The sequence below is a fragment of the Salvelinus alpinus genome, chromosome 15 (genome assembly GCF_045679555.1).
Source record: "Salvelinus alpinus chromosome 15, SLU_Salpinus.1, whole genome shotgun sequence".
NCBI lineage: Eukaryota > Metazoa > Chordata > Actinopteri > Salmoniformes > Salmonidae > Salvelinus > Salvelinus alpinus.
The window spans coordinates 45,685,921-45,713,046 of NC_092100.1; the positions used below are offsets into that span (position 1 = coordinate 45,685,921).

General features: G+C 42.8%; 1 protein-coding gene across 4 annotated transcripts in view; it reads right to left on the reverse strand.

The window, feature by feature from the left end:
* The window catches only part of LOC139540160 (inositol 1,4,5-trisphosphate-gated calcium channel ITPR2-like), a 163,696-nt gene that overhangs the window by 93,127 nt on the left and 43,443 nt on the right, over positions 1-27,126 (reverse strand). For all 4 annotated transcript variants that reach the window (XM_071343751.1, XM_071343752.1, XM_071343750.1 and 1 more), the window contains 12 exons: positions 26,956-27,123; positions 26,704-26,793; positions 24,698-24,823; positions 24,301-24,423; positions 22,318-22,518; positions 21,661-21,912; positions 21,136-21,261; positions 13,157-13,285; positions 12,835-12,955; positions 12,275-12,456; positions 9,670-9,812; positions 9,253-9,361 (listed from right to left, as the gene is read on the reverse strand). In XM_071343751.1, coding sequence (XP_071199852.1) covers positions 9,253-9,361; positions 9,670-9,812; positions 12,275-12,456; positions 12,835-12,955; positions 13,157-13,285; positions 21,136-21,261; positions 21,661-21,912; positions 22,318-22,518; positions 24,301-24,423; positions 24,698-24,823; positions 26,704-26,793; positions 26,956-27,123 — 1,770 coding nt within the window. The remainder of the gene's footprint in view (positions 1-9,252; positions 9,362-9,669; positions 9,813-12,274; positions 12,457-12,834; positions 12,956-13,156; positions 13,286-21,135; positions 21,262-21,660; positions 21,913-22,317; positions 22,519-24,300; positions 24,424-24,697; positions 24,824-26,703; positions 26,794-26,955; positions 27,124-27,126) is intronic.

Below are 27,126 nucleotides of genomic sequence, written 5' to 3' on the forward strand. Positions count from 1 at the left end.
TATTATCTATGCATAGTCACTTTAACTCTACCTACATGTATTACCTCAATTACCTCGACTAACCTGTGCCCCCGCACATTGACTCTGTACCGGTACCCCCTGTATATAGCCTCGCTATTGTTATTTTACTGCTGCTGTTAAATTTTTTGTTACTTATCTATTTTTTTAGTTAAAACGTATTTTCCTTAAAACTGCATTGTTGGTTAAGGGCTTGTAAGTAAGCATTTCACTTTATGGTCTACTCGTTGTATTCGGCGCATGTGACAAATGCAATATGATTTGATTGGCCTCATGGTGAAATCCCAAACACGGTGTACTTTCTTGCACGCAACGGAGTTAGGAAGGACGCCTGTATCTTTGTAGTGGATTGGTATATTGATGCACCATCCAAAGTGTAATTAATAACTTCACCATGCTGAAAGTTATATTCAATGTCTGCTTTTTTCATTTTTATCCATCTACCAATAGCTGCCCTTCATTGCAAGTTATTGGAAAACCTCCCTGGTCTGTGTGTTTGAATCTGTGTTTGAAATTCACTGCTCAACTGAGGGACCTTACAGATAATTGTATGTGTGGGATACAGAGATGTTAAACACAGAGTATTATGTAACTTATTTAGGCTTGCCATAACAAAAGGAATTGAATACTTAATGACTCAAGACATCTCAGCTTTTACATTTTAATTCATAATTATACAAATAAACAAATCCACTGACATGGGGATTTTTGTGTAGGCCAGTGACAAAAACACTAAATTGAATCAATTTGAAATTCAGGCTTTAACACAACAAAATGTCAAGGGATGTGAATAGTTTCTGAAGGCTCTGTAAGCCAATTCCCACAAGTGTAAAGGGTTAACAAATAAGAGTACATGAACCTGATCTGACTGTAGATCAGCACCCCTACTCTGAGGGTACATATACAGTGGGGCAAAAAAGTATTTAGTCAGCCACCAATTGTGCAAGTTCTCCCACTTAAAAATATGAGAGAGGCCTGTAATTTTCATCATAGGTACACTTCAACTATGACAGACAAAATGAGAAAAAATATTCCAGAAAATCACATTGTAGGATTTTTTATGAATTTATTTGCAAATTATGGTGAAAAATAAGTATTTGGTCACCTACAAACAAGCAAGATTTCTGACTCTCACAGACCTGTAACTTATTTTTTAAGAGGCTCCTCTGTCCTCCACTCGTTACCTGTATTAATGGCACCTGTTTGAACTTGTTATCAGTATAAAAGACACCTGTCCACAACCTCAAACAGTCACACTCCAAACTCCACTATGGCCAAGACCAAAGAGCTGTCAAAGGACACCAGAAACAAAATTGTAGACCTGCACCAGGCTGGGAAGACTGAATCTGCAATAGGTAAGCAGCTTGGTTTGAAGAAATCAACTGTGGGAGCAATTATTAGGAAATGGAAGACATACAAGACCACTGATAATCTCCCTCGATCTGGGGCTCCACGCAAGATCTCATCCCGTGGGGTCAAAATGATCACAAGAACGGTGAGCAAAAATCCCAGAACCACAAGGGGGGACCTAGTGAATGACCTGCAGAGAGCTGTTACCAAAGTAACAAAGCCTACCATCAGTAACACACTACGCCGCCAGGGGCTCAAATCCTGCAGTGCCAGACGTGTCCCCCTGCTTAAGCCAGTACATGTCCAGGCCCGTCTGAAGTTTGCTAGAGAGCATTTGGATGATCCAGAAGAAGATTGGGAGAATGTCATATGGTCAGATGAAACCAAAATAGAACTTTTTGGTAAAAACTCAACTCGTCGTGTTTGGAGGACAAAGAATGCTGAGTTGCATCCAAAGAACACCATACCTACTGTGAAGCATGGGGGTGGAAACATCATGCTTTGGGGCTGTTTATCTGCAAAGGGACCAGGACGACTGATCCGTGTAAAGGAAAGAATAAATGGGGCCATGTATCGTGAGATTTTGAGTGAAAACCTCCTTCCATCAGCAAGGGCATTGAAGATGAAACGTGGCTGGGTCTTTCAGCATGACAATGATCCCAAACAGACCGCCCGGGCAACGAAGGAGTGGCTTCGTAAGAAGCATTTCAAGGTCCTGGAGTGGCCTAGCCAGTCTCCAGATCTCAATCCCATAGAAAATCTTTGGAGGCAGTTGAAAGTCCGTGTTGCCCAGCAACAGCCCCAAAACATCACTGCTCTAGAGGAGATCTGCATGGAGGAATGGGCCAAAATACCAGCAACAGTGTGTGAAAACCTTGTGAAGACTTACAGAAAACGTTTGACCTCTGTCATTGCCAACAAAGGGTATATAACAAAGTATTGAGATAAACTTTTGTTATTGACCAAATACTTATTTTCCACCATAATTTGCAAATAAATTCATAACAAATCCTACAATGTGATTTTCTGGATTTTTTTTTCTCATTTTGTCTGTCATAGTTGAAGTGTACCTATGATGAAAATTACAGGCCTTTTTCATCTTTTTAAGTGGGAGAACTTGCACAATTGGTGGCTGACTAAATACTTTTTTGCCCCACTGTAAGGCCCGCTGAGTAACGGGGGAAACAGGTAAACACGTGCTAGTCCATCACAATGGAGACCACACACCTCCAGTTACATGACTGATAAAGCATTGAAGGGGAAGATTAGGCGGAATAGGACCGCAGCCTAAACACACAAGTACACAAAACAAACCGACACAAAAGCCCAAACACTCATCTCTGATCCCCCTTGAAATAAACATCTCGGTCCATCGCCTCTAGAAACTTCAATTAAAAAGATGTAGCGTGGGTATAAGTATGTCTTTCATGTTAGGCTGCAGGTTTCATGATGGAACACTTGAGACAGCAGGACTACTTTCAAGTTTTAAAGTGTATTTTACACATTGTCTGGATACAGACTAGGGGCAGTCAGGGGTTAAGGCCTGTCTGGTATCAGTGAGCTGAGCTCACGCTGGCCTGGTTGGCTGCATGTGAATGACAGGATGAGAGGATGAGTGCAGGGATGTAGCTAAGCCATATTCCACTCTCTCACACTGGGAAAACCCCACAGGATGAGCTGAGCCAGCGTGGGGCAGCGTACGTGTGGTGTGTGTGGGTGTGTGTGCGTGTGACTAGCTTAGCGGTGAGAGAGGCTGGTAATCTGTAAAGCTGCTTTGCCTAGGGCGGCTGGTGTGAAACTTGCCAAGAGTGACGGAGAGGGAGCAGAAGGAGGGAAAGGAGGAGTGTGAGAGAGGGAGGGAAAGAGATAGGTTGTGAGAGAGATTACATAAGAAGCGTTTTATTTTCCTTTGTCAACAAACACAGGAGCCATGTTGACGCACACACAGGACACACATGAACACACGTGCATGCACACAGACACACGGGGGAACGTGAGATAATGTCCTGGTTGTCATAACCTAAAAACCGTAGTCTCACGTTTATTTCCAATGGCCAGATTGCACAGCAGACCGGTGTTTTCCCTGGTTATGACTTCTTCCCCAGATTAGATACTGTGATATCGTTAAAATGGTATCTAAAGAGTAAGACACCGGTACTATCATATAGTTCCTGCACTGCAGTACACATTTTGTGAACAATATTTTCAGCAATATTCTAAATCCCAATTGTCAGTTTCACCTGACTACAAAACATTTTAACACATTTTCAACTAAATTGATTGACTGGCTCTAAATTATTTCTAAATTACATTATATAATTCAATAGCATTATCGTCGCTACTACTCATCCCTGTACACAGAACTAGTCCCCAACTCATCCCTGCCCCATGCAGTGCCTAACTCACAGGGATCAGGCTCTAAACATGAACACTGTCCTCCTTATTCCTAACCCAAACACATTACATTACACTCCAATATGCCAAGCAACAGCAATCCTCCTTAGCCTACTGCAGATCCCTCAGTCAGTTCACTGTCTGCCCCTGCCACGACCCAGAGAGAGAGACCCAGAGAGAGAGCGAGAGAGAGACCCAGAGAGAGAGCGGGACAAAGATTGAGAGAGAGGAGAGAGAGAGAGAAGAGGGAAGAGAGAGGAGAGAGAGAGAGAGAGAGGAGAGAGAGAGGAGAGAGAGTAGAGAGAGAGAGTAGAGGGAGAGAAATAAATAATTGAGGCAGACAGGCATTGTGATAGAAAGAGAGAGACAAAGCAAGGGAGGGAGAGGCTCACACTTGTTCGAGAGAGGGAGGGAACGTGACGGTCCGCGTGACGCTGGCTCAGACACTGCAGGCGGTTACGTAAGTGTACCCCCTGCCCTGTCTCCTCATGGACTGAGCAGACGCCGCTCTCCTCCAATCCCTCACTCTGCAGCCGCGGCCCGCTTTTTCCCCCTCGGCTCACATGGCTCCTCACATGCTCCCTCCCCCTCTTACTCGTTCTCGCGCTCTCCCTCTCTCCCTCGCCTGCTCGTTCCCTCTCTCTCTCTCCTCCTCCCACTCACTGTGCCCCAGGGGAGCCACCAACCTCTGCTGTCGCTTTTCTCTTTTTCTCGCTCTTTCCATTTCCTCGCTCACTTCTGTGGAGTGAGACAGCAGCTCCACGCTCAGGGCAACAGGGATATGACACACACACACACACACACACACACACACACACACACACACACACACACACACACACACACACACACACACAAAGAATGACAAATACACACTCAAACACTCACGGAACATGTGAAAGGACACACGCACATATCATTCTTAGGCTTTTTAAAACATGCCAACATGTTTTGGCACAATATGTAAATGTCAGTGCTGTTGACTGCATCATTTACCCTGTGAATTCTATCATATCAGAGTACAACCTATTTGAGTATGGTACTGATTGACATTTAGCAACAGGACATGATCTCCATACTAGTGCTATTATTCAAAAGGCATATCAAGGCAGCGCTACTTTTACTGTCTGTAAACTCTTCAACGTCTCATCTCCCTATCCTCCTCCACTAAGACCTGCAGCACACATGCTTCACTTTACCCTCCAGAGTTGATCACCAACCCTGGAACTTTGTCTAGTTTTCCAACAACCCTCCCCTCATATCACTCCCCCGCTGCCTCCTCCACTCTTTCCCACCCTCACTTCCCCTCCTCCTCCCCAATTCACAGGCCCATGGTGGAGAGAGAGAGATGAGATAAAGGAGAGAGAGAGAAAAAGGAGAGAAAGAGAGAGGGAGGGGAGATGTGCACCCACGCTCACTGCAGTATTGATTTGTTTGTTCAGCGTTTGCCCCCCTCCATCTATCCAACCCTTTCTCCCTCAGTGTGAGCTTGTCCTCAAGTGCCACCCTGCCTTATATAAAAGCATGTAGAGGCCCACAGACTACTGATGATGAGGAGTCTGAGCTCAGGGACCACAGAAAGAGCGCGAGACAGAGAGAGCGCGAGACACAGAGAGAGAGCGCGAGACACAGAGAGAGAGAGCGCGAGACACAGAGAGAGAGCGCGAGACACAGAGAGAGAGCGCGAGACACAGAGAGAGAGCGCGAGACACAGAGAGAGAGCGCGAGACACAGAGAGAGAGCGCGAGACACAGAGAGAGAGCGCGAGACACAGAGAGAGAGCGCGAGACACAGAGAGAGCGCGAGACACAGAGAGAGCGCGAGACACAGAGAGAGAGCGCGAGACACAGAGAGAGCGCGCGAGACACAGAGAGAGCGCGCGAGACACAGAGAGAGCGCGAGACACAGAGAGAGCGCGAGACAGAGAGACAGAGCCTACAGCACCGTGGGCAACAACTGATCTGAGTGCAGCCCACCTGGTCCATCATGAAGTGCAATATGAACCAACCAATCTTTATCTTCATTTGCTTTCACCTGTAACTGCAGCCAAATAGTGTGGTTGATACAAAACGGTGTATTCACATTGCTGCTACACTGGGGAAGTGGTTAATCCTTCTAAAAAAGGTAACGACAACACCTAAGTCTGTGACAAAACATCCATTCATGAAAGTCTCAGTATACAGTATTTTGTATCCAGGACGTTAGTATTGGTTACAGAGGGTAGTGTGTACAGCCCAGTACACTGGGGGTGAGATCCCTGCCATCCAGGACCTCTATACCAGGCGTTGTCGAAGGAAGGCCAAAATAATTGTCAAAGACTCCAGACCCCCAAGTCATAGACTGTTCTCTCTGCTACAGCACAGCAAGTGGTACCAATGCACCAAGTCTGGAACCAACAGGACAGTGAACAGCTTCTACCACAAGACTGCTAAATAGTTAACCAAATAGCTAACCAAATAGCTACCCAGACTATCTGCATATACCCCCTTTTGCACCAACTCTTCTGATTCATCACATACGCTGCTGATACTATTCATTATCTATCCCTTTGCCTAGTCACCATACCCTACTTATATGTACAGTACAGGGATTTCACCATGAGGCCAATGGTCACTTTAAAACAGTTACATAGTTTCACGGCTGTGATAGGAGAAAACTGAGGATGGATCAGCAACATTGTAGTTACTCAACCTAATTGACAGAGTGAAACGGAAGCCTGAACAAAATTTACATTTTCCAAAACATGCGTCCTGTTTGTAACAAAGCACTAAAGTAATGTGGCAAGGCAATTCCCTTTTTGTCTTGAATACAAAGTGTTTTGTTTGGGGCAAATCCCCCAAAATATATTACTGAGTACAACTCTCCATATTTTCAAGCATAGTGGTGGCTGCATCATGTTATGGGTATGCTTGTAATCGTTAAGAAATGGGAGGTTTTAGAGGATAAGACAGAAACGGAATGGAGCTAGGCACATGCAAAATCCTAGAGGAAAATCTAGTTCAGTTTGCGGACCACACACTGGAAGATGAAATCACCTTTCAGCGGGACAATATCCTAAAACACAAGGCCACATCTACACTGGAGTTGCTTACCAAGAAGACAGTGAATGTTCCCGAGTGGCCGAGTTACAGTTTTGACTTAAATCTGCTTGAAAATCTATGGCAAGACCTGAAAATAGTTGTCTTGCGATGATCAATAACCAATTTGACAGAGCATGAAGAATGTTGAAAAGAATAAATGGGCCACTTTTGTACAATCCAGGTGTGCAAAGCTCTTAAGACTTACCCAGAAAGACTGCTGTAATTGCTGTCAAAGGTGATTCTAACATGTATTGACTCAGGGGTGTGAATAGCTATGTAATCTAGATATTTCTCTGTATTTAATTTTCAATAAATTTGCAACAATTTCTAAAAACATGTTTTCAATGTCATTATGGGATATCAATTTAATCCATGTTGAATTCAAGCTGTAAAATGTGGAATAATTCAAGGGGTATGAATACTTTCTTAAGGCACTATAGTATTCATTTTCTATATCTGTGACCATATTGTCCAGGAGTTTCTAGTGGATAGATCATATGGTTCAGGAGAAACTAATGAACTAATGAGAAAAGCATCTAATCAACAGTCATTATTTTCAATTAACTCTGCACCTCTTCCAACTCAACTATTTACTTTTTCACAACTGCCACCAGTTTTTACTTGTTTTTGTTTACATATTTATTTGTGTAATAAAAAATAAAAAAGGATATTTCATGTTAAAACTCATTAAAACACCAATGTTATTCACTAAGTTGATGGTTTATACTGTATTTAGTATAATGGTTATAGCTTTGTCATAAAACATTGTATATTAAATGTTACATTTTTTGATTATTTTATATATTGTACATGTGATAAGCAATGTTCGGTCTAGATTTTGTGCATGTCCGCTCACTTCTTCCAGGACTGCTGCACAGAAGAAATGCCAGGCTGCGCAGAGACGCAAGAGACTGAACTTCACAGAGTTCGCCCCATTAGTTTGCACTATATGGATCAATGTTTTTTCTGTGATCAAATCAACATGATATCAGCCCCATTTCAATGCAACAAACCAAAACAAACCTAACTTTGCAAGATTGAGCGCAACAGAGTTGAATTCTATTGGCGGGTAGCCCACGAGCGGACTTCCAATCAACTGCAAGTGAATGAGTTTTCAGATCAGTTCAGATTGTTTTTACCTTTATTTAACTAGGCAAGTCAGTTATGAACAAAATCTTATTTACAATGACGGCCTACTCGTAAAGCCCCCCCAGCCAAACCCTCCCCTAACCCAGATGACGCTGGACCAATTGTGCGCCGCACTATGGGACTCCCGATCATGGCCGGTTGTGATCGAACCCGGGTCTGTAGTGACGCCTCTTGCACTGCGATGCAGTGCCTTAAACCGCTGCGCCACTTGGCAGCAGATCAGAGTGCAGAGCCTCACGTCTGCATATGTGTTGATATTCTTTGCTAGTTAGCGACTTACTAGCCCAGTCATAGATAAGTATAGGTCAGCAATGAGAAGTTACTGCCTCCGACAAGAGCACATATGTCAAACTGTCTTTGAAAAGCCAGTCAGGTAAAAAGCTTATGTCTTAATTAAAGGGGCAGTGTGGTATTCTGAGACTGTCTTATTTTCATATTCAAACCTATAGCCAGAGGCGTAGCCTATATTGTCTAATTATCTGTATGGTAATAATAATAAAATTTTATTATCTAAAGTGGTTTCTCGCATCAAAACACAATACAAGTAAAACAAATGTTTTAATGTCAAGTCCTTCATAATGTACATTTTTTTTTAGGCCTGCATTGAACAACACATAGGCTACAGTAGGCTATTTCACAGAAATTAAAAGCTATTTCCATGTGAAAATATTATGGGATTTGCTCTCTAGACACGCCACCACACATGACACAATGTATACAATACCTCTGCAGTACTGTGTGTGTGTGTGTGTGTGTGTGTATTCCAGTGGAGGCTCCTCATAGGAAGGGGAGGATAATAATCCTATGCAGTGAAAAATTAAAAAATAGGTTATCCTTTTTAGATAAAACTATTTGCTACATTGGTTTCGTTGGTAGGCCTACATTATGCTCCAAAAGCCACAATAGCCTATGTAAGGGTACAGCCTCAGTGTTCACTGTAAACGCGCGCCGGAAGTTGCAAAAAAATCTCACAATGTTCAAGTTTCCACTCACAAGACCTAACATTTGCTCAGTACCCCAAAGAAGGGGGAGGGAACATAAATAATTACAGACACCTGTGACAATCTGAAATACCCAAAAAGGCCCCTAGATGTGATATTATAAAATTCCCCCCAAAAATGTGAAAGTTACCAAAGTTCAGTTAAGTTTACTGATTAACTTAGAAAGTTTCCAGTAATATACCCTCGTCTTGTTGTCTTGGACATCCCTAAACACCCTGTACGTAACACACCCTTGACATCATGTCCGGTTCAGTACTCACAGGCTCATCAAAGGCCTCCTTCTTGTCCAACATCTCTCGGAGTGTCTGCAGGATCTTAATGCACAGCTTTTCCTCCTTGTCCATCAGCTTCTTGGTGTGTTTGATCAGTCTGAATGACAAAGGGATGAGTACAAACGGAACATCAGTACCATGGCTTTAAGTCATCTAAGCACACCAACAGACGTGTGACCTATGACTGGAAGATCGTGAGGACAGAAAATAATAAACAAGACCCTTTTTTTGGGAAACATTTTGGAAAAGTCAGAAGTCGAAAGTAAAACACGAAGAAGAACAATGGACGGCAAATGCAAACTTGGCACTGGTGTAAATGCTCAATGAACGCAGCCCATAGATCGTGTTTGTGATGATGTGTCTGATCAGTGTTCGTGACTGCATCTGTACCTCTGCCACACTCACTTGGACATGAAGGCCCCGCTCTCACAGCGCAGTCTGGCAGCCTCTGGGAACAGCAGCTCAGGGCTGTGTAGTACATCCACCAACACAGAGAACTCAGCCTGCACCATAGGACTGAACTGCTCCTCTAGACACGCCACCACACCCTGGATACATGACACAATGGATACAATACCTCTGCAGTACAGTGTGTGTGTGTGTGTGTGTGTATTCCAGTGGAGGCTACTCAGAGGAAGGGTAGGATAATAATTCTACGCAGTGAAATATTTAAATATAAGTTATCCTTTTTAGATAAAACCATGCTAAATATATTTACATGTCACCAAATATCTGATTAAAACACACTGTTTTGCAATGAAGGTCTACAAGAAGCCTCAACAGCACCATCTAGAGTAGCACCATGGTGTAGCTGGAGGACAGCTAGCTTCCGTGCTCCTCTGGGTACATTGACTTCAATACAAAACCTAGGAGGCTCATGCCCCCCCCCCCCCCCCCTTCCATAGACTATACAGTAATTATGACAACTTCTAGAGGATGTCCTCCAACCTATCAGAGCTCTTGCAGTAGGAAGTAACATCTTGTCCATCCAATCAAAGGATCAGAGAATGAATCTAGAAATGAAAGCATAGGCTACAGCTAGCTAGCACTGCAGTGCTTAAAGTCTGGTGAGTAGTTGACTTAAAGAGAGAAAGACAGTAGTTGAACAGTTTTGATTTTGAACAAACATATTTTCTTCAAAAATTAAGGAGAAACAGCAGAGAGAGCTAGCTATATTTTGTATGTTTTTACCTTCTACTTACTTTGCTAATTCAGTTAATTTGCCTACTCAACAACCTGACTCAAACAGAGGAATGCTATTTACAGTGCCTTCGGAAAGTATTCAGACCCTTTGACTTTTTCCACATTGTTAGATTACAGCCTTATTCTAAAATGTATTTTTTTAAATCTATCTACACACAATACACCACACAATACCCCAAACAGGGTTTTAGAAATTGCTGCTAATTTATGAAAAATAAAGAACTGAAATATTACATTTAAATAAGTCTGAGGTCCTGAGCGCTCTGGATCAGGTATTCATCAAGGATCACTCTATACTTTGCTCTGTTCATCTTTACCTCGATCCTGACTAGTCTCCCAGTTCTTGCCGCTGAAAACATCCCCACAGCATGATGCTGCCACCACATGCTTCACCGTAGGGATGGTGCCAGGTTTCCTCCAGAAGTGACACTTGTCATTCAGGCCAAAGAGTTCAATCTTGGTTTCATCAGACCAGAGAATCTTGTTTCTCATAGTCAGTCTTTTGGTGCCTTTTGGCAAACTCCAAGCGGCCTGTCGTGTGCCTTTTACTGAGGAGTGGCTTCTGTCTGGCCACTCTACCATAAAGGCCTGATTGTTGTAGTGCTGCAGAGATGGTTGACCATCGGGAAGGTTCTCCCATCTCCACAGAGGAACTTTGGAGGTCTGTCAGAATAACCGTCGGGTTCTTGGTCACCTCCCTGACCAAGGCCCTTCTCCACTGATTTCTCAGTGTGGCAGGGCGGCCAGCTCTAGGAAGAGTCTCGGTGGTTCCAAACTTCTTCCATTTAAGAATGATGGAGGCCACTGTGTTCTTGGTGACCTTCAATGCTGCAGTCATTTTTTGGTACCCTTCCAGATCTGTGCCTCGACACAATCCTGTCTCGGAGCTCTACGGACAATTCCTTCGACTTCATGGCTTGGATTTTGCTCTGACATGCACTGTCAACTGTGGGACCTTATATTGACAGGTGTGTGCCTTTCCAAATCATGTCCAGTCAATTGAATTTACCACAGGTGGACACCAATTCAGTTGTAGAAACATTTCAAGGATGATCAATGGAAACAGGATGCACCTAAGCTCAATTTCGAGTCTCATAGCAAAGGGTCTGAATACTTATGTAAACAGGTATCTGTTTTTATTATGAATAAATTAGCAAAAATGTCTATAAACCTGTTTTCGCTTTGTCATTATGGGGAATTGTGTGTAAATTGCTGAGGATTTTTTTTTTAATAAGGCTGTAACATAACAAAATGTGGAAAAAGTCAAGGGGTCTGAATACTTTTCAAAGGCATTGTATGTTAGCTTGCTGGCTAAGGCTAACCAACACTGCAACTCTTCTAAGTTAAGGTAAGCTTTCATTTTAGAAATGTATGGGCACCAGACCCGCCGGTGTAACTGCTACAATTTTTGCTGTACACTGTACTGCGTGATTGTACATATGGCAAAGGTGTGCAAGGCGGTTTTGAATATTTCACTGTCTCTGTAACCTTGATTACTCCAATTTGTCTCTCGACCTGTGCACCTACGTTATAAACTTTCATTTTTAAGCTAGGTTGTAGCAACCTCATGATGGGTATCATATAGGGCAAATTCGAGTATGCTGTATTAGCCTAAACCTATGGATGTTACATTGAACTGGGTGAATGGAATATGAATTACCGTCATCCAATATGCTGTAATAGAAATTAGGCCATTGTCATAAATATACAAAACCGCCCGCCATAATCTTGAACGGCAAGAACCGCCAGTGGCGTATTCATGTATATTTGTGCGAGTGCATATTTGTGTGTATGTGTGTGAGATCACCTGCAGCTTCTCGATGATGCTCTTGTAGTCAGGCACTCCCAGAATCTCCTTGCGGAGCCGGGTGCGTGCTGAGGTCCTCCAGTCCTTGACGGCACGCTCCACTCTGTAGGTGTGGGCCTTCAGAGACAGAGTGTTCACCTGGCTGTCCAGATCCACCGGGATGGCTATGGCACGCGCCTTGGCTGGAGAGGAGACAGGGCGGAGACCTTATAACTAGGAACTGAAGGAGCCTCAAAGTAGGAAGGCTGATATCTTGTTATCCTTGTAGACCATATCGAATACTCTGAATCGCTTTCTGAAGATGGGCCCATATCTCTCCCAGACACACACATTCACACAAGCTGACATGACACCCAATCAACCAACAGAGAAAGGCATTGGCCTACTTTCTGTATTGTCTGCATACACAGTGGCGGCAGACTAACATGTTCACGGTGCTTATTGGGTGAGATTTAAATACTTGCAATGTCTCCATGTCATTATAGAAATCAAAGACGTTTCCAGTCTACAAACCTTAGTCAAGGCCTGTCAAAGTGCAATCATTGGGCTGTGAGACTCACCCACGTCAGCCAGTGTTTTGATGCAGCCCTCAATGTTGTTCTTCTGGGCTGAGCTGATCCAGGTGCAGTTATAGATCCTGAAGGAGGACTGGAGCAGCTGGATGAAGATGGGCTGGTGGGTCTGACATAGGAGAGAGAGGATAAACAGTCACTAAAACACTCCATAAACAAACACTTCAATAGCACTCAAATGTTGTGCCAGCACCTACCAGATGGATAAGCATTTGCCTCAAGTGCCTGAACTGACTGAATTGAAACACGAATGGCCTGAGGAAGGTATGTAAATGCCCATGTACAAGGTTAACCTCTCTCCCAGGAATACCTGCAGGTTGGAGTTGTTGACAGGGAACTGGGAGCTAAAGAAGCCCTTGACGATGGTCATGACCGTCTCCGTCACGTACCTCTCCAGGGGAACGTTGGCATGGTTACGGTCCGTGGTGCTGTTGCACACCTAAAACCATAGAGGAGGAGAGGGGGATGTGAAGTCTGTCTGTCACTCAGGAGTGAGGGGGGAAGAGACTGACCTGGTGTATCTCTCATTTTTTTGTTGTAATATTTTATATGACAAACAAAAACATACATAGACAAAAACAATAGACAACTTAACATTTACATACATACTCTACATATCCACAAACATTCACGACATGACACTTGCTCAGACAGACATGTTCCTACAGTATCCACAACCAATGGTGTTTCTACTGCTTGTAAGACTCTGCCCCATATGACTTAAAATTGTATTATGTTGTTTTTGTCTGTAGACAGATTTTTCCCCATATTTAAATAAAGCATTTGATTCTTCCATTCTCTTAGCTAGCCTACCGCACATTCAATGTCTCGAAATATTCAGATAGACGGATTAAAAGTAAACTTGCATTGTAAAACTTCTGACAGACAGCTAACGCTGCCCATAACTTTTGGAATTTATAGTACTCCAAGAAGGCATGAATTCTTGAGTCATTGTTAGTTTTACACTTAAGACATGACTCTGCCATTGTGCTGTAGAATGTGTGAACTTTGTCTCTTGTATAATAAAATCTATACATTAGTTTATACAGGATTAAGCGTACATTTTAGTTATTTGTAATTTAGTTCATTATGTTCCAACACTCCATCCATCTTTTGCCAATATCAGTTATTTTTAAGTCTTGGTTCCAATAGTTTGTCAGTTGGATAGGCTCTCTGCAAGGTTTTGTATACATCTTACCTATCATATGACTGACTATCTTTTTCCGACTCAAATGCGATTCCCTCAACATCGCTCTGATGTCCAAAAGCTGTCAGGTCAACATTTTGTGATATAAAACTTTTATATTTGAAAATATCTACATTGGTCAGTGCTTTTTAATTCGGTCACGGAAATGATTTTATTTCCTCCACTTCATTTACGGTTTCTATGCCTTTAGTTTGTGGGCCAATTTATCTGTGAATTCTGAAAAGCTATCAAAGGATTGTTCCATAGGGGTGTGTTTTTATGGAGTGAGATTGGCTCTTGAAGAATCTGTTTAATTTTCTTCCATATTGTTCTAATGTTCTTAATTATGAAGTTGTTAATGTTCTTTGCTCCATCCTTTGAAAACAGACACGTGAAAAGATTGCACCTCTTCATTATGTACCCATTGTTCCTCTTTACTGCATTTAACTATATAATCGCAAGTAAAAGCCTTGGGTGGCGAGTTGATACAATTCCAAATCTGGAAGTTTAAAACCACCCTCAGATTAAAACTTTGCTTTAGGAGTTTTATTTGTCTTATGGCCGAGGACACTTTTTTAAAGAACGTCTTCGGTGGGGTAATTCTACCTGTAAGGCTTATGGGGAGATTGTTCCATTTAATTAGATCTGCTTTCATGTTGTTGAGTAATGGTATAAAGTTATTTGTCGTCACTCATTAAGCATCCTAAGTATTTAATATTTTTTGTGGCCCACTTAAAGCAGGGTTTGTCAACTAGGTTCGGCATCGGGCCAAATTTATTGAGCTAATAGTCGGTGGGACAGAACATAATTAGTATATAATATTAGCACAAATAATTGGCCAACACTACAAATTGAACAACATGTTCAATTTGTAGACCTCATAATAAATTCAGTGACAATAACATAATTTCTATCTGATTACGCTCATAAAATCACCATGTCTCCATAAAGATTGCACCAAAGAGGATGGCTGATGTTTTACATGCTCCTGACCAATTGTGCTATTTTGTTCGTTTTTTTACATTGTTTGTAACTAATTTTTTAACTTATTTTGTACAAAATGTTGCTGCTCTCCCAGGAACAGGCCCAATTCCCTGTCATTTGCGTGAAGAAAAGACTGAGGAAAAGATGACGCAGATCGGGCTGCCTTCTGAGAATCCGTAGGCGAGCGAGTAAACTCCCACTGCCATCCGTCCTACATGCTAACATTCAATTATTGGAAAATAAAATTGATGACCTACGATTACGATTATCCTACCAACGGGACATTAAGAACTGTAATATCTTATGTTTCACCGAGTCGTGGCTGAACTACGACACGGATAATATAGAGCTGGAGGGATTTTCAATGCACCGACAGAACAGACAAGCTACGTCTGTTAAGACGAGGTGTGGGGGTATGTGTCTTTCGTCAATAGCAGCTGGAGCGCGATGTCTAATATTTAAAAAGTCTTGAGGTATTGCTCGCCTGAGGTGGAGTAACTTATGATAAGCTGTAGACCACACTATCGAACCAAGACAGTTCTCATAATAATAATCTATATTATTTGTGGCCGTCTATTTACCACCACAGATCAATGCTGGCACTAAGACTACACTCAACCAACTCTATAAGGCCATAAGCAAACAGGAAAAAGCTCATCCAGAGCGACGCTCCTACTGGCCGGGGACTTTAATGCAGGCAAACTTAAATCAGTGCACATGTGCAACCATTGAAGAAAAAAAATCTATAAAAAAAATAAAACTCTAGACTCTTTACTCCACACACACAGATGCATACAAAGCTCTCACCCACCCTCTATTTGGGAAATCTGACCATAATCCTATCCTCCTGATTCCTGCTTACAAGCAAAAACTGAAGCAGGAAGTACCAGTGACTCGCCCAATACGGAATTGGTCAGATGACGCGGATGCTACACTACAGGACAGTTTTGCTAGAACAGACTGGAATATGTTCCGGGATTCATCCAATGGCATTGAGGAGTATACGAAATCAGTCACCGGCTTCATGAACAAGTGGATTGACGACGTCGTCCCCACAGTGACTGTACGTACATATCCCAACCAGAAACCATGGACTACAGGCAACATCCGCATTGAGCTAAAAGCTAGAGCTGCCGCATTCAAGGAGTGGCACACTAATCCGGACGCTTATAAGAAATCCCGCTATGCCCTCAGACAAAACATCAAACAAGAAAAGCGTCAATACAGGATTAGGATTGGATCCTACTACACCAGCTTTGATGCTCGTCAGATGTGGCAGGGCTGCACAGTGACGCGAGCCTACCAGACAAGCTTAATGCCTTTTACGCTCGCTTTGAGACAAGCAACGCTGAAGCATGCACAAGAGCACCAGCTGTTATGGATGACAGTGTGATAACGCTCTCCGTAGTCGATGTGAGCAAGACCTTTAAACAGGTCAACATTCACAAAGCCGCGGGGCCAGATGGACTACCAGGACGAGTACACAAAGCATGGCCGGCCCAACTGGCAAGTGTCTTCACTGACATTTCCATCCTCTCCCTGTCTGAGTCTGTAATACCAAAATGTTTCAGGCAGACCACCATAGTCCCTGTGTCCAAGGAAGTGAAGGTAACCTGCCTAAATGATTACCGCCCAGTAGCATTCACGTAGATAGCCATGAAGTGCTTTGAAAGGCTGGTCGGCTCACATCAACAGCATCCTCCCGGATACCCTAGACCCACTCCAATTCACATACCACCCCAACAGATCCATAGATTACGCAATCTCAATCACACTCCACACTGCCCTTTCCCACCTGGACAAAATTAATAACTATGTGAGAATGCTGTTCATTGACTACAGCTCAGTGTTCCACACCATAGTGCCCATGAAGCTCATCACGAAGCTAAAGACCCTGGGACTAAACACCTCCTTCTGCAACTGGATCCTGGACTTCCTGACGGGCTGGCCCCAAGTGGTAAGGGTAGGCAACAACACGTCTGCCACGCTGATCCTCAACACTGGGGCCCCTCAGGGGTGTGTGCTTAGTCCCCTCCTGTACTCCCTGTTCACCCACGACTGCGTTGCCAAACATGACTCCAACACCACCATTAAGTTTGCTGACGACACAACAGTGATAGGTCTGTTAGGGAGGTGACAGCCTATAGGTTACAGTGACAGCCTATAGGGAGGAGGTCAGAGAACTGGCAGTGTGGTGCCAGGACAACAACCTCTCCCTCAACGTGAGCAAGACAAAGGAGCTGATCGTGGACTAGAGGAAAAGGTGGGCCGAACAGTCCCCCATTAACATCAACGGAGCTGTGACAAATAAAGTTTGATTTGATCTCTATTCAAATATTATTTTGTATATTTCTCTGTGTTGATTGGTGGGGAAAAACAGGTCTACGTAGTCTACTGTAGCCTACACTACTTTTTTAACATCAACATTCGTTCAGAACAATTAGCTTGATAGCAAGAGAAAATGTTGCTCTAAAAAAGTATCAAAAGGTGGATTATTAAAATCGAAGAATGTACAGAGAGATGTTACCATCTTTTTCCAATGCCAAGCCAGTGTGTTTTATTTGCAATGAAAATGTTTCTGTTTACAAATAATTACATTTCCAAAGTATTTTTGAATCTAAGCATGGAACTTTCAAAGTGGCCTTCACGCCCAAGACAGAGGCACGACACCGAAACATTGAAGTGTTAACTGCAAGCAACACACAAAGCTTTTTTGGCTGACATATTCTGTCACTCAAACTGGCTAAATCTCCAGTTACAAGGATGAGGGAAAACAGCTGTGGATATGGTGGAAAAACTTGAAGCCTTTGCTAGGAAGCTTGAGTTGTTCGATTTGAACTTGTCATCTGGAAGGCTACTGCACTTCAGCACATCAGGGATGCGCTCAGGAGTGCTGAATCCTTGTGTGCATTTTGGAAAGACTTACACCTGCAAGTCCTCATTTTCCTCTATGAATGCAATATAGACTCACAACAGGAACCGGCTTCCACATAAGTCAATCGAGGACTGCCTGCGCATCAAAATCACACCAATGTCACGCGACATCCACAAGATCCCCTCGTGTCCGAGGGGAAATTTAACTTTTCCCATTGAGTAAGTCACTTACTGGTCAATATGACTATATTTAGTAAATATTAACATTACTGTGAGTGCTTATGCATGGATATTTAGGTCTCAAGCTGACAGTATGTTCCGTTTGTTCTGTCGTTAAAGGAGCGGACCATCCCAATACAGACATTCAGACACCACCTTTTTTTCTTTAAAATTATTGTTTTATGTAGGATGCTACATTTTTGGCCAGTTGCAATAGTAAGTAGGCCTAACAACTACAAACATCCCACTTCTATTTGGCCACATATTTTTTCTTGTAAAAGATGCTGTTAAGCCTTATAACTGGCTGAGGAAGGCTAAGTTATTTTATATAGGCCTAGGCTCTGAAGAAATATTCTCCAATTAAGCCCTCTTGTTTTTTGTAAAGTCAAATTAAAATGAAGATTATTGTTGAAATTAATTACTCGACTGGTGTAGGTTTTCTCCATCTGTTGCTGTGCAACACTTGCATAACCAGTTACATATATTTTCAGCACCAGGAGGTGTTGACCGTAAAGCTGCAATTGCGGTGCGGTTGCAGCTTTACGTTTCACCACCACAAAATGGTTTGCTGCCTGCTTTATTAGTTGACCGTGTCCTGCATTCTCTCTCCTCATGAATTAAGTTAAAATGTAACTTTTGCATTATTTAGGTCTATTTGACCAAGAAGGAGAGTGATGGAGTGCTGCTTCAGACCTGGCCTCCACATGACCTGGCCTCCACAATCACCCGACCTCAACCCAATTGAGATGGTTTGGGATGAGTTGGACCGCAGAGTGAAGGAAAAGCAGCCAACAAGTGCTCAGCATATGTGGGAACTCCTTCAAGATGGTTGTAAAAGCATTCCAGATGAAGCTGGTTGAGAGAATGCCAAGAGTGTACAAAGCTATCAAAGGCAAAGGGTGGCTACTTTGGAGAATCTAAAATATATTTTCATTTGATTAACACTTTTTTGATTACTACATGATTCAATGTGTTATTTCATAGTTCACTATTATTCTACAATGTAGAAAATAGTTTAAAAAAAACCTTGAATGAGTAGGTGTGTCCAAATATATATTTGAATATTCATAATTAATTTGGGGGCCAAATAATATTGCTGGTTGGCAAGATTGGCACGCTGGCCGCCAGTTGGTGAACCCTGACTTAAAGGATTGCTGTCGATCATGAGTTATTCTGTTTCATATTGCCATCATTACAGTTCTTTCCACGTTATTTTAATATCCTGAGAGTTTAGAGTAATCTGGAAATATTTTTAACAAGGGGGCATTAAGTTTTCCATCTTAGTCAGGTATATAAAGGAGATCATCTGCAAATAAGTTTAGTTGACCAATAATGATACCTGTTACATTTGGGTCCTGTCTAATTATTTCTACATGCGGTTCAGGAGGAGGGAGAGAGGACATCCCTGATAATGTATGTGTATATTTTTGCTTTAGGACATTTATATAATATTATTATGACATTTATTATTTCAGCTGGAAAGTAAAATGAATTTCAAAGTTTTGAATAGCAAAGGCCATTCAAGACGGTCAAAAGCCTTTTTGGCATCAACTGCCATTATGGGATAATCAACAAGGGGCCATGCGTTCTATGGAAAATAATGAACGAGGTGGAAGGTGTATTCCACAACACGAGAGCCCCGGTAGAAATGTGTTCAACATCCAGCTACAGTAGTTGCCGTGGTAACCAAACAAACAGACTTGCTAGTTTTACCTAACCATCAGTACTAGCTTGCCATTATGAAAATCGAATTCAACAATGCCATAATGTTTTAAATTTGACTTTTGCTTTCAAAAGCAGCACAAACATAGAACATGTAAGAATTAACAATAGCCATTGAATTCTACCGTGCAAATATACCATGCATTATTTAAGCAATAAGGCCTGAGGGGGTGTGGTATATGGCCATATATCACAAACACCCGAGGGACCTTATTGCTATTATAAAGTGGTTACCAATGTACTCCGAGCAGTAAAAATACATATTTTGTCATACCCGTGGTATACGGTCTGATATGCCATGGCTGTCAGCCAATCAGCATTCAGGGCTCAAAGCTCTAGAATGCCCTTCAAGCCAATCAGAAACAAGTATTCAACAATGCCATGGTATAAGGATAAATCTGCATCTTGTTTTTAACATATTGTATTATACTGAAACATGTTCTTGTATTTGTTTGTAAGTGTCCATGTTAAATAAACCCTGTTTGATTAATATTTATCAAGTCTGGTAAGACTTTTGCCATTCTGTTGCTAAGGAGTTTTGCTATTTTATTGTCGTAATGTATTACATTTATGGGTTTGTAATATTTGCAGGGGACTCCAGATTTTTCTGGTTTTAATATAACTGAAATAACAGTTCGATACATGGAACTCGGAATCCCTAAATTGAGTGACGTGTGTTGTCATTTAAGTAAATAAGGGCGGTACTTTGTCCCAGAATATCAAATAAAATATCAAAATAAAATAAAATGATAAGAAAGCCATCGATCCCTGGGGCTTTTCTCTGGGTGAAGATTTTTTAAAGTGTCTAACATTTCTTTTTGGGTGATTTCCATTTTTAGCCTAGTGTATATCTCAATAGTCTAAAGAAGTTCTCTTCTCCTTTCCCTCATCTACACTGAACTGGACTGGGGAAAGGCCCATTCCCTGAAAGGACCCACCATGTTGCTTTCACTTACACTGAGTCTACAAAACATTAAGGACAGCCGCTGTTACCATGACACAGACTAACCAGGTGAATACAGGTGAAAGCTAAAACCCCTTATTGACTCGCTTGTTAAATCTACTTCAAATCAGTGTCGATGAAGGGGAGAAGAAAAGTGAGACATGGATTGTCTACAGTATGTTGTGCCATTCAGAGGATAAATGGACAAAACAAAAGATTTAAGTGCCTTTGAATGGGGTATGGTGGAGGTGGTAGTAGTAGTAGGTGCCAGGCAAACGCTTTTGCCACCTTATAAAGTCCATGCCCCGAGGCTATTCTGAGGGGGGTAGTGCTATGAGGAGGACCTTAGTGAGGACGTTACCCGTGCCATGTCCACCAGGAAGTTCTCAAAGAGCTTCCAGATGTGGTGGCTGGTGTAGATCTCCTTCATCTCCACCTCCGTGTCCACGTAGCAGTGGTTCACAAAGTTCACGTAGGCCGTCTTCACCTGGGGAGGGAGGGCCAATAGAAACCATGCATTCAGATGATTGACAGGTCTGAAAGATTACACTGAGGTGAATGAATGCTAGGCTATATCAAGGCTGGCTGTTCTGGAATCAAATGTTATGCATCTGTATGCAAACAATGGGTGCATGCCAAATGTCTATAATGGAATACAATCTTGCTTTACTTTCCCTCATCTGCACTGATGCAAAACAGCTGAACAGATTAACTGCAATTCACAGTACGCATTTACCAAGTCATGCCACTCTTAACCATCCTCTGTATCCTCAGATTAGTGCAGATGAGGTTGAATACAAGGGTAGAAATCCCATTAGACTACTGAATCACACCCCAGCACCAAATGACAAAGCCTCTCAATATGACCCCATCCCTTCCCCTGTACCTCAGGGATGCAGTCTTCGTGGGTGACCACTTTGACAATGTCGTCGAGGGGCAGCAGGGAGTTACATTTCAGCTCGGTGTATACGTTCTTGCCCTCAGTGCAGACAGCGAGGAGCTCTACCAGAGTGTTGTGGTAGGCCAGGGCGCCGCCCTCGTCCCTACGCTCCAGCTCGCAGCACATCATCTGGAACAGCACCGGGAAGGAGGAGCGGTCGTTGTAGAACACCAGCACGTCCTCGCCACCGTTCACCAGCTGGGGGTGGGATGGACAGAAAAGCAGACAGACGAGTGGAGGTTAGACAGGGAATACCATATCACTAGTGGGGATAACCAATATTGCTAATTCAATATGATATTAAAATGAACAAGACAAAGCGTGATATTGGTTAATTCTTCCAGTTAAACTAAACTGAGACTCAACATGCAATGACTTCCTGTAACACCCTCAACCAAGATTCCAACCAACGTCTATGGGCAAATAAATAAATTAATCCACAAGGTATTTTCTAAAAGTAGTCACATTTTAAGTCTCTCGTTTTTCAAACATCTCTAACAAGCCCTGGCAATTTTGGAGATAGTGGTAGTGGAAACCATGCTATTGTGGTGTCTCCACAGCCTTACAAAGACAGCATCATCATCATCATCATCCCTCGCCCACCTCGGTCATGACCTTGTCCTGGCACTTTTTCACGTACTTCCCGTCGGCCTTGACGATGGTCAGGAGGAACTTGAGGTACTGGACGTGTCGGCCGTGCGTCTCGATGCAGTGGACAAAATGGTGGACCACGCGGTCGCTGATCTCATTGCACAGGTGGAAGTTGTTCATGAAGATGTGGCGCATGGTCTCAGCCTCCAGGAGCTGGAGAGAGGGAGAAGATGTGCACAGTGAATTCACATTCGTTGACATATGGCTATCCAGTAATAGAATGCATTTATTGAGTTGAAAATTAGTAAGACGTGAACAAACATGTACAGTACCAGTCAAAAGTTTGGACACACCTACCCATTCAAGGGTTTTTCTTTATTTTAACTATTTTCTACATTAATAGTGAAGACATCTAAAGTATGAAATAACACATATGGAATAATGTAGTAACCAAAAAAAGTGTAAAACAAATGAAAATATATTTTATATTTGAGATTCTTCAAAAAGCCACCCTTTGCCTTGATGACAGCTTTGCACAATCTTGGCATTCTCTCAACCAGCTTCACCTGGAATGCTTATCCAACAGTCTTGAAGGAGTTACCACATATGTTGAGCACTTGTTGGACGCTTTTCCTTCACTCTGCACTCCAACTCATCCCAAGCCATCTTGATTGGGTTGAGGTGAGGTGATTGTGGAGGCCATGTCATTTGATGCAGTACTCCATCACTCTCCTTCTTGGTCAAATAGCCTGTAGGTGTGTTGTGTCATTGTCCTTTTGAAAAACAAATGATAGTGGGACTAAGCCCAAACCAGATGGGATGGCGTGTCGCTGCAGAATGCTGTGGTAGCCATGCTGGCTAAGTTTGCCTTGAAATTCTAAATAAATCACAGACAGTGTCACCAGCAAAGCACCCCCCACACCATCACACCTCCTACTCCATGCTTCACGGTGGGAACCACACATGCGGAGATCATCCTTTCACCTACTCCACGTCTCAAAAAGACACGGCTGTTGGAACCAAAATTCTCAAATTTGGACTCATCAGACCAAAGGACAGATTTCCACCGGTCTAATGTCCATTTCTCGTGTTTCTTGGCACAAGCAAGTGCCTACTTCTTACTGGTGTCCTTTAGTAGTGGTTTCTTTGCAGCAATTCAATCATAAAGGCCTGATCCATGCAGTCTCCTCCGAACAGTTGATGTTGAGATGTGTCAACTCTGTGAAGCATTTATTTGGGCTGCAATTTTTGAGGCTGGTAACTCTAATGAAGTCTAACTCTGGGTCTTCCTTTCCTGTAGCGGTCCTCATGAGAGCCAGTTTCATCATAGTGCTTGATGGTTTTTGCAATTGCACTTGTAGAACCTTTCAAAGTTCTTGACATTTTCCACATTGACTGACCTTCATGTCTTAATGTAATTATGGAATGTCGTTTCTCTTTGCTTATTTGAGCTGTTTCTTGCCATAATATGAACTTGGTCTTTTACCAAATAGGGCTATCTTCTGTATACCACTCCTACCATGTCACAACACAACTGATTGGCTCAAAAGCATTCAGAAGGAAAGTTTTAACAAGGCACACCTGTTAATTGAAATGCATTCCAGGTGACTACCTCATGAAGCTGGTTGAGAGAATACCAAGAGTGTGCAAAGCTGTCATCAAGGCAAAGGGTGGCTCCATTGAAGAATCTCAAATATAAAATATATTTTGATTTGTTTAACAATTTATGGTTACTACATGATTCTATATGTGTCTATACGTCTGCTAAATGACTTAAATGTGTTATTTCATAGTTTGTATGTCTATACTATTATTCTACAATGTAGAAAATAGTCCAAATAAAGAAAAACCCTCGAATTAGTAGGTGTGTCCAAACTTTTGACTGGTACTGTATGTCCCGTGTATGTGTTTGTCAGTGTGTGTCCATACATGCATATACTGTGTGTGTGTGCACGCACAGTGGTCGTGAATGAATGCATGTTTGTGTGAGTGTACCCCTGGTGTAAGGAACAGGTTGAGGTATTTGTGGAGCAGAGCCTGGTTCTGGCTGTTGCCTCTACAGAAGTACTGCAGGAAAACATGGGCCAGTGTCATGATCTCATTCATCTTCTCATCACTCTGGGGACAGACAGGAGTCACAACACGGTTTCACAATTGCATAACCACAAAATCAATCCATACAGATGGTCCAACAAAGCTACCAGGGCGGCGTTTATATATCTAGTCAAGCTTTATCCAGGTAAAGTCTAGTTATTGAGCATGACAATATCCATGTAAGGCTTTGAGGGGCCTCATCTGAAGCATGTATTTTAAGCCTAAATGGACTGGGCGCCTATGTGTGTTTGACACTTACTGTAATTACTGAAATCTCTAAATGTGATGACGTGCTCACCTTCTCATAAGGTATCTGGAGCAGGTCCAGCACCACAGAGTGAGCCCCCATGTTCTTCAGCAGCCTCTGCTGCTGCACACAACTCTTCTTACTGGGGTAACACAGCTTACTGAGCCGCAGCAGGATCTGCAGACCACACACACACACAGATCAGACAAACATACAGCACATTCAGAAAGTATTCAGACCCCTTTTTCCACTTAATTACGTTACAGCCTTATTCTAAAATGGATGAAATTATTTGTTCCCCCCCCTCATCAATCTACAAACAATACCCCATAACGACAAAGCAAAAACAGTTTTTTTTTTTTTATGTTTGCTCATAAAAATAAAAAAAATACAAATGAAATATCACATTTGCATAAGTATTCAGACCTTTTACTCAATACTTTGTTGAAGCACCTTTAGCAGCGATTTCAGCCTCGAGTCTTCTTGGGTATGACGCTACAAACTTGGCACACCTGTATTTGGGGAGTTTCTCACATTCTTCTCTGCAGATCCTCTCAAGCTCTGTCAGGTTGGATGGGGAGTGTCGCTGCACAGCTTTTTTCAGGTCTCTCCAGAGATGTTCAATCGGGTTCAAGTTCGGGCTCTGGCTGGGCCACTCAAGGACATTCATAGACTTGTCCCGAAGCCACTCCTGCATTGTCTTGGCTGTGTGCTTAGGGTTGTTGTCCTGCTGGAAGGTGAACCTTCTCCCCAGTCTGAGGTCCTGAGCGCTCTGGAGCACGTTTTCGTCAAGGATCTCTCTGTACTTTGCTCCGTTCATCTTTGCCTCAATCCTGACTAAACTCCCAGTCCCTACAGCTGAAAAACATCCCCACAGCATGATTCTGCAACCACCATGCTTCACCACCATGCTTCACCGTAGGGATGGTGCCATGTTTCCTCCAGAAGTAATGCTTGGCATTCAGGCCAAAGAGTTCAATGTTGGTTTCATCAGACCAGAGAATATTGTTTCTCATGGTCTGAGAGTCCTTTAGGTGCCTTTACTGAGAAGTGGCTTCTGTCTGGCCACTCTACCATAAAGTCCTGATTGGTGGAGTGCTGCAGAGATGATTGTCCTTCTGGAAGGTTCTCCCATCTCCACAGAGGCACTCTAGAGCTCTGTCAGAGTGACCATCGGGTTCTCAGTCAGCTCCCTGACCCAAGGCCCTTCTCAACTGGTTGCTCAGTTTGGCTGGGCGGCCAGTTCTCGAAGTCTTGGTGGTTCCAAACTTCTTCCATTTAAGAATGATGAAGGGCACTGTGTTCTGGAAGGACCATATACTGCAGACATTTTTTGTACCCTTCCAAATCTGTGCCTCGACACAATCCTGTCTCGGAGCTCTACGGACAATTCCTTTGACCTCATGGCTTGGTTTTTGCACAGACATGCACTGTCAACTGTGGGACCTGATATAGACAGGTGTGTGCCTTTCCAAATCATGTCCAATCAATTGAATTTACCACAGGTGAACTCCAATCAAGTTGTAGAAACATCTCAAGGATAATCAATGGAAACAGGATTCACCTGAGCTCAATTGAGTCTCATAGCAAAGGGTCTGAATACTTTTGCAAATTATTTTTATTTTTAATACATTTGCAAAAAAGTTTTAAAAAACTGTTTTTCCCTTTGTCATTATGGGGTATTGTGTGTAGATCCATTTTAGAATAAGGCTGTAACGTAACAAAATGTGGAAAAAGTCATTTAATGGCTACATAGCAATAAGTCTAAAAAACACTTTTTCAGCTGCTTTAAATTTAATGTTACTGAAGCTCATTCAATTCAATGTTATTGTATCCCCTCAGGAGCATTTAAGAAAGGCAAGGCAGGCTACAAGGCAGGCTACAAGGCAGGCAAGTCCAGCTCATGTTGGCCACACATTGGCCAGTGATGTGAGGTCCGTAAATTGTTAGTGTGCAATCAATAACCCCAGCGTCATGATGTATTTTCAGACTGCACTGACTAATTGATTACGCTGCCAATACCACACACACTATAAGGGGACAGAATGGCAGCCCACCTCTTTGACGATGTTGTAGTTGTTAGCTTTGTTGCTGTCTATATGGGGCTTCACGTCCCCATCCTGTACTGGACTCAGGATGCCTGCCTCCTGTCATTCACACACAACACAAAAATATTTGGAAGTTAGGATTCAGCCCTCCCTTAGCCATTAGTACTCTGTGCTGTGTGGCCTATAGGGGGCATACTATACTGTACTGTACGATAGTGTACTGAAGTATACTGTAGCATACTGTAAAGTATAGTGTTGTACCTCCATGGTCTGCTCCTTGACCTGGCTGTCTCCTATGTCCTCACTGCCGTAGCCTCCACTCTTCTCCACCCACAGTTCAGACTTCTCCACCGCCAGCCTGAGCTGGTCCAGGTTAGTCTTGATCTGCTTGTAGTTCTCCACATCCTGCTCCGACACCAGCAACTGCACCTG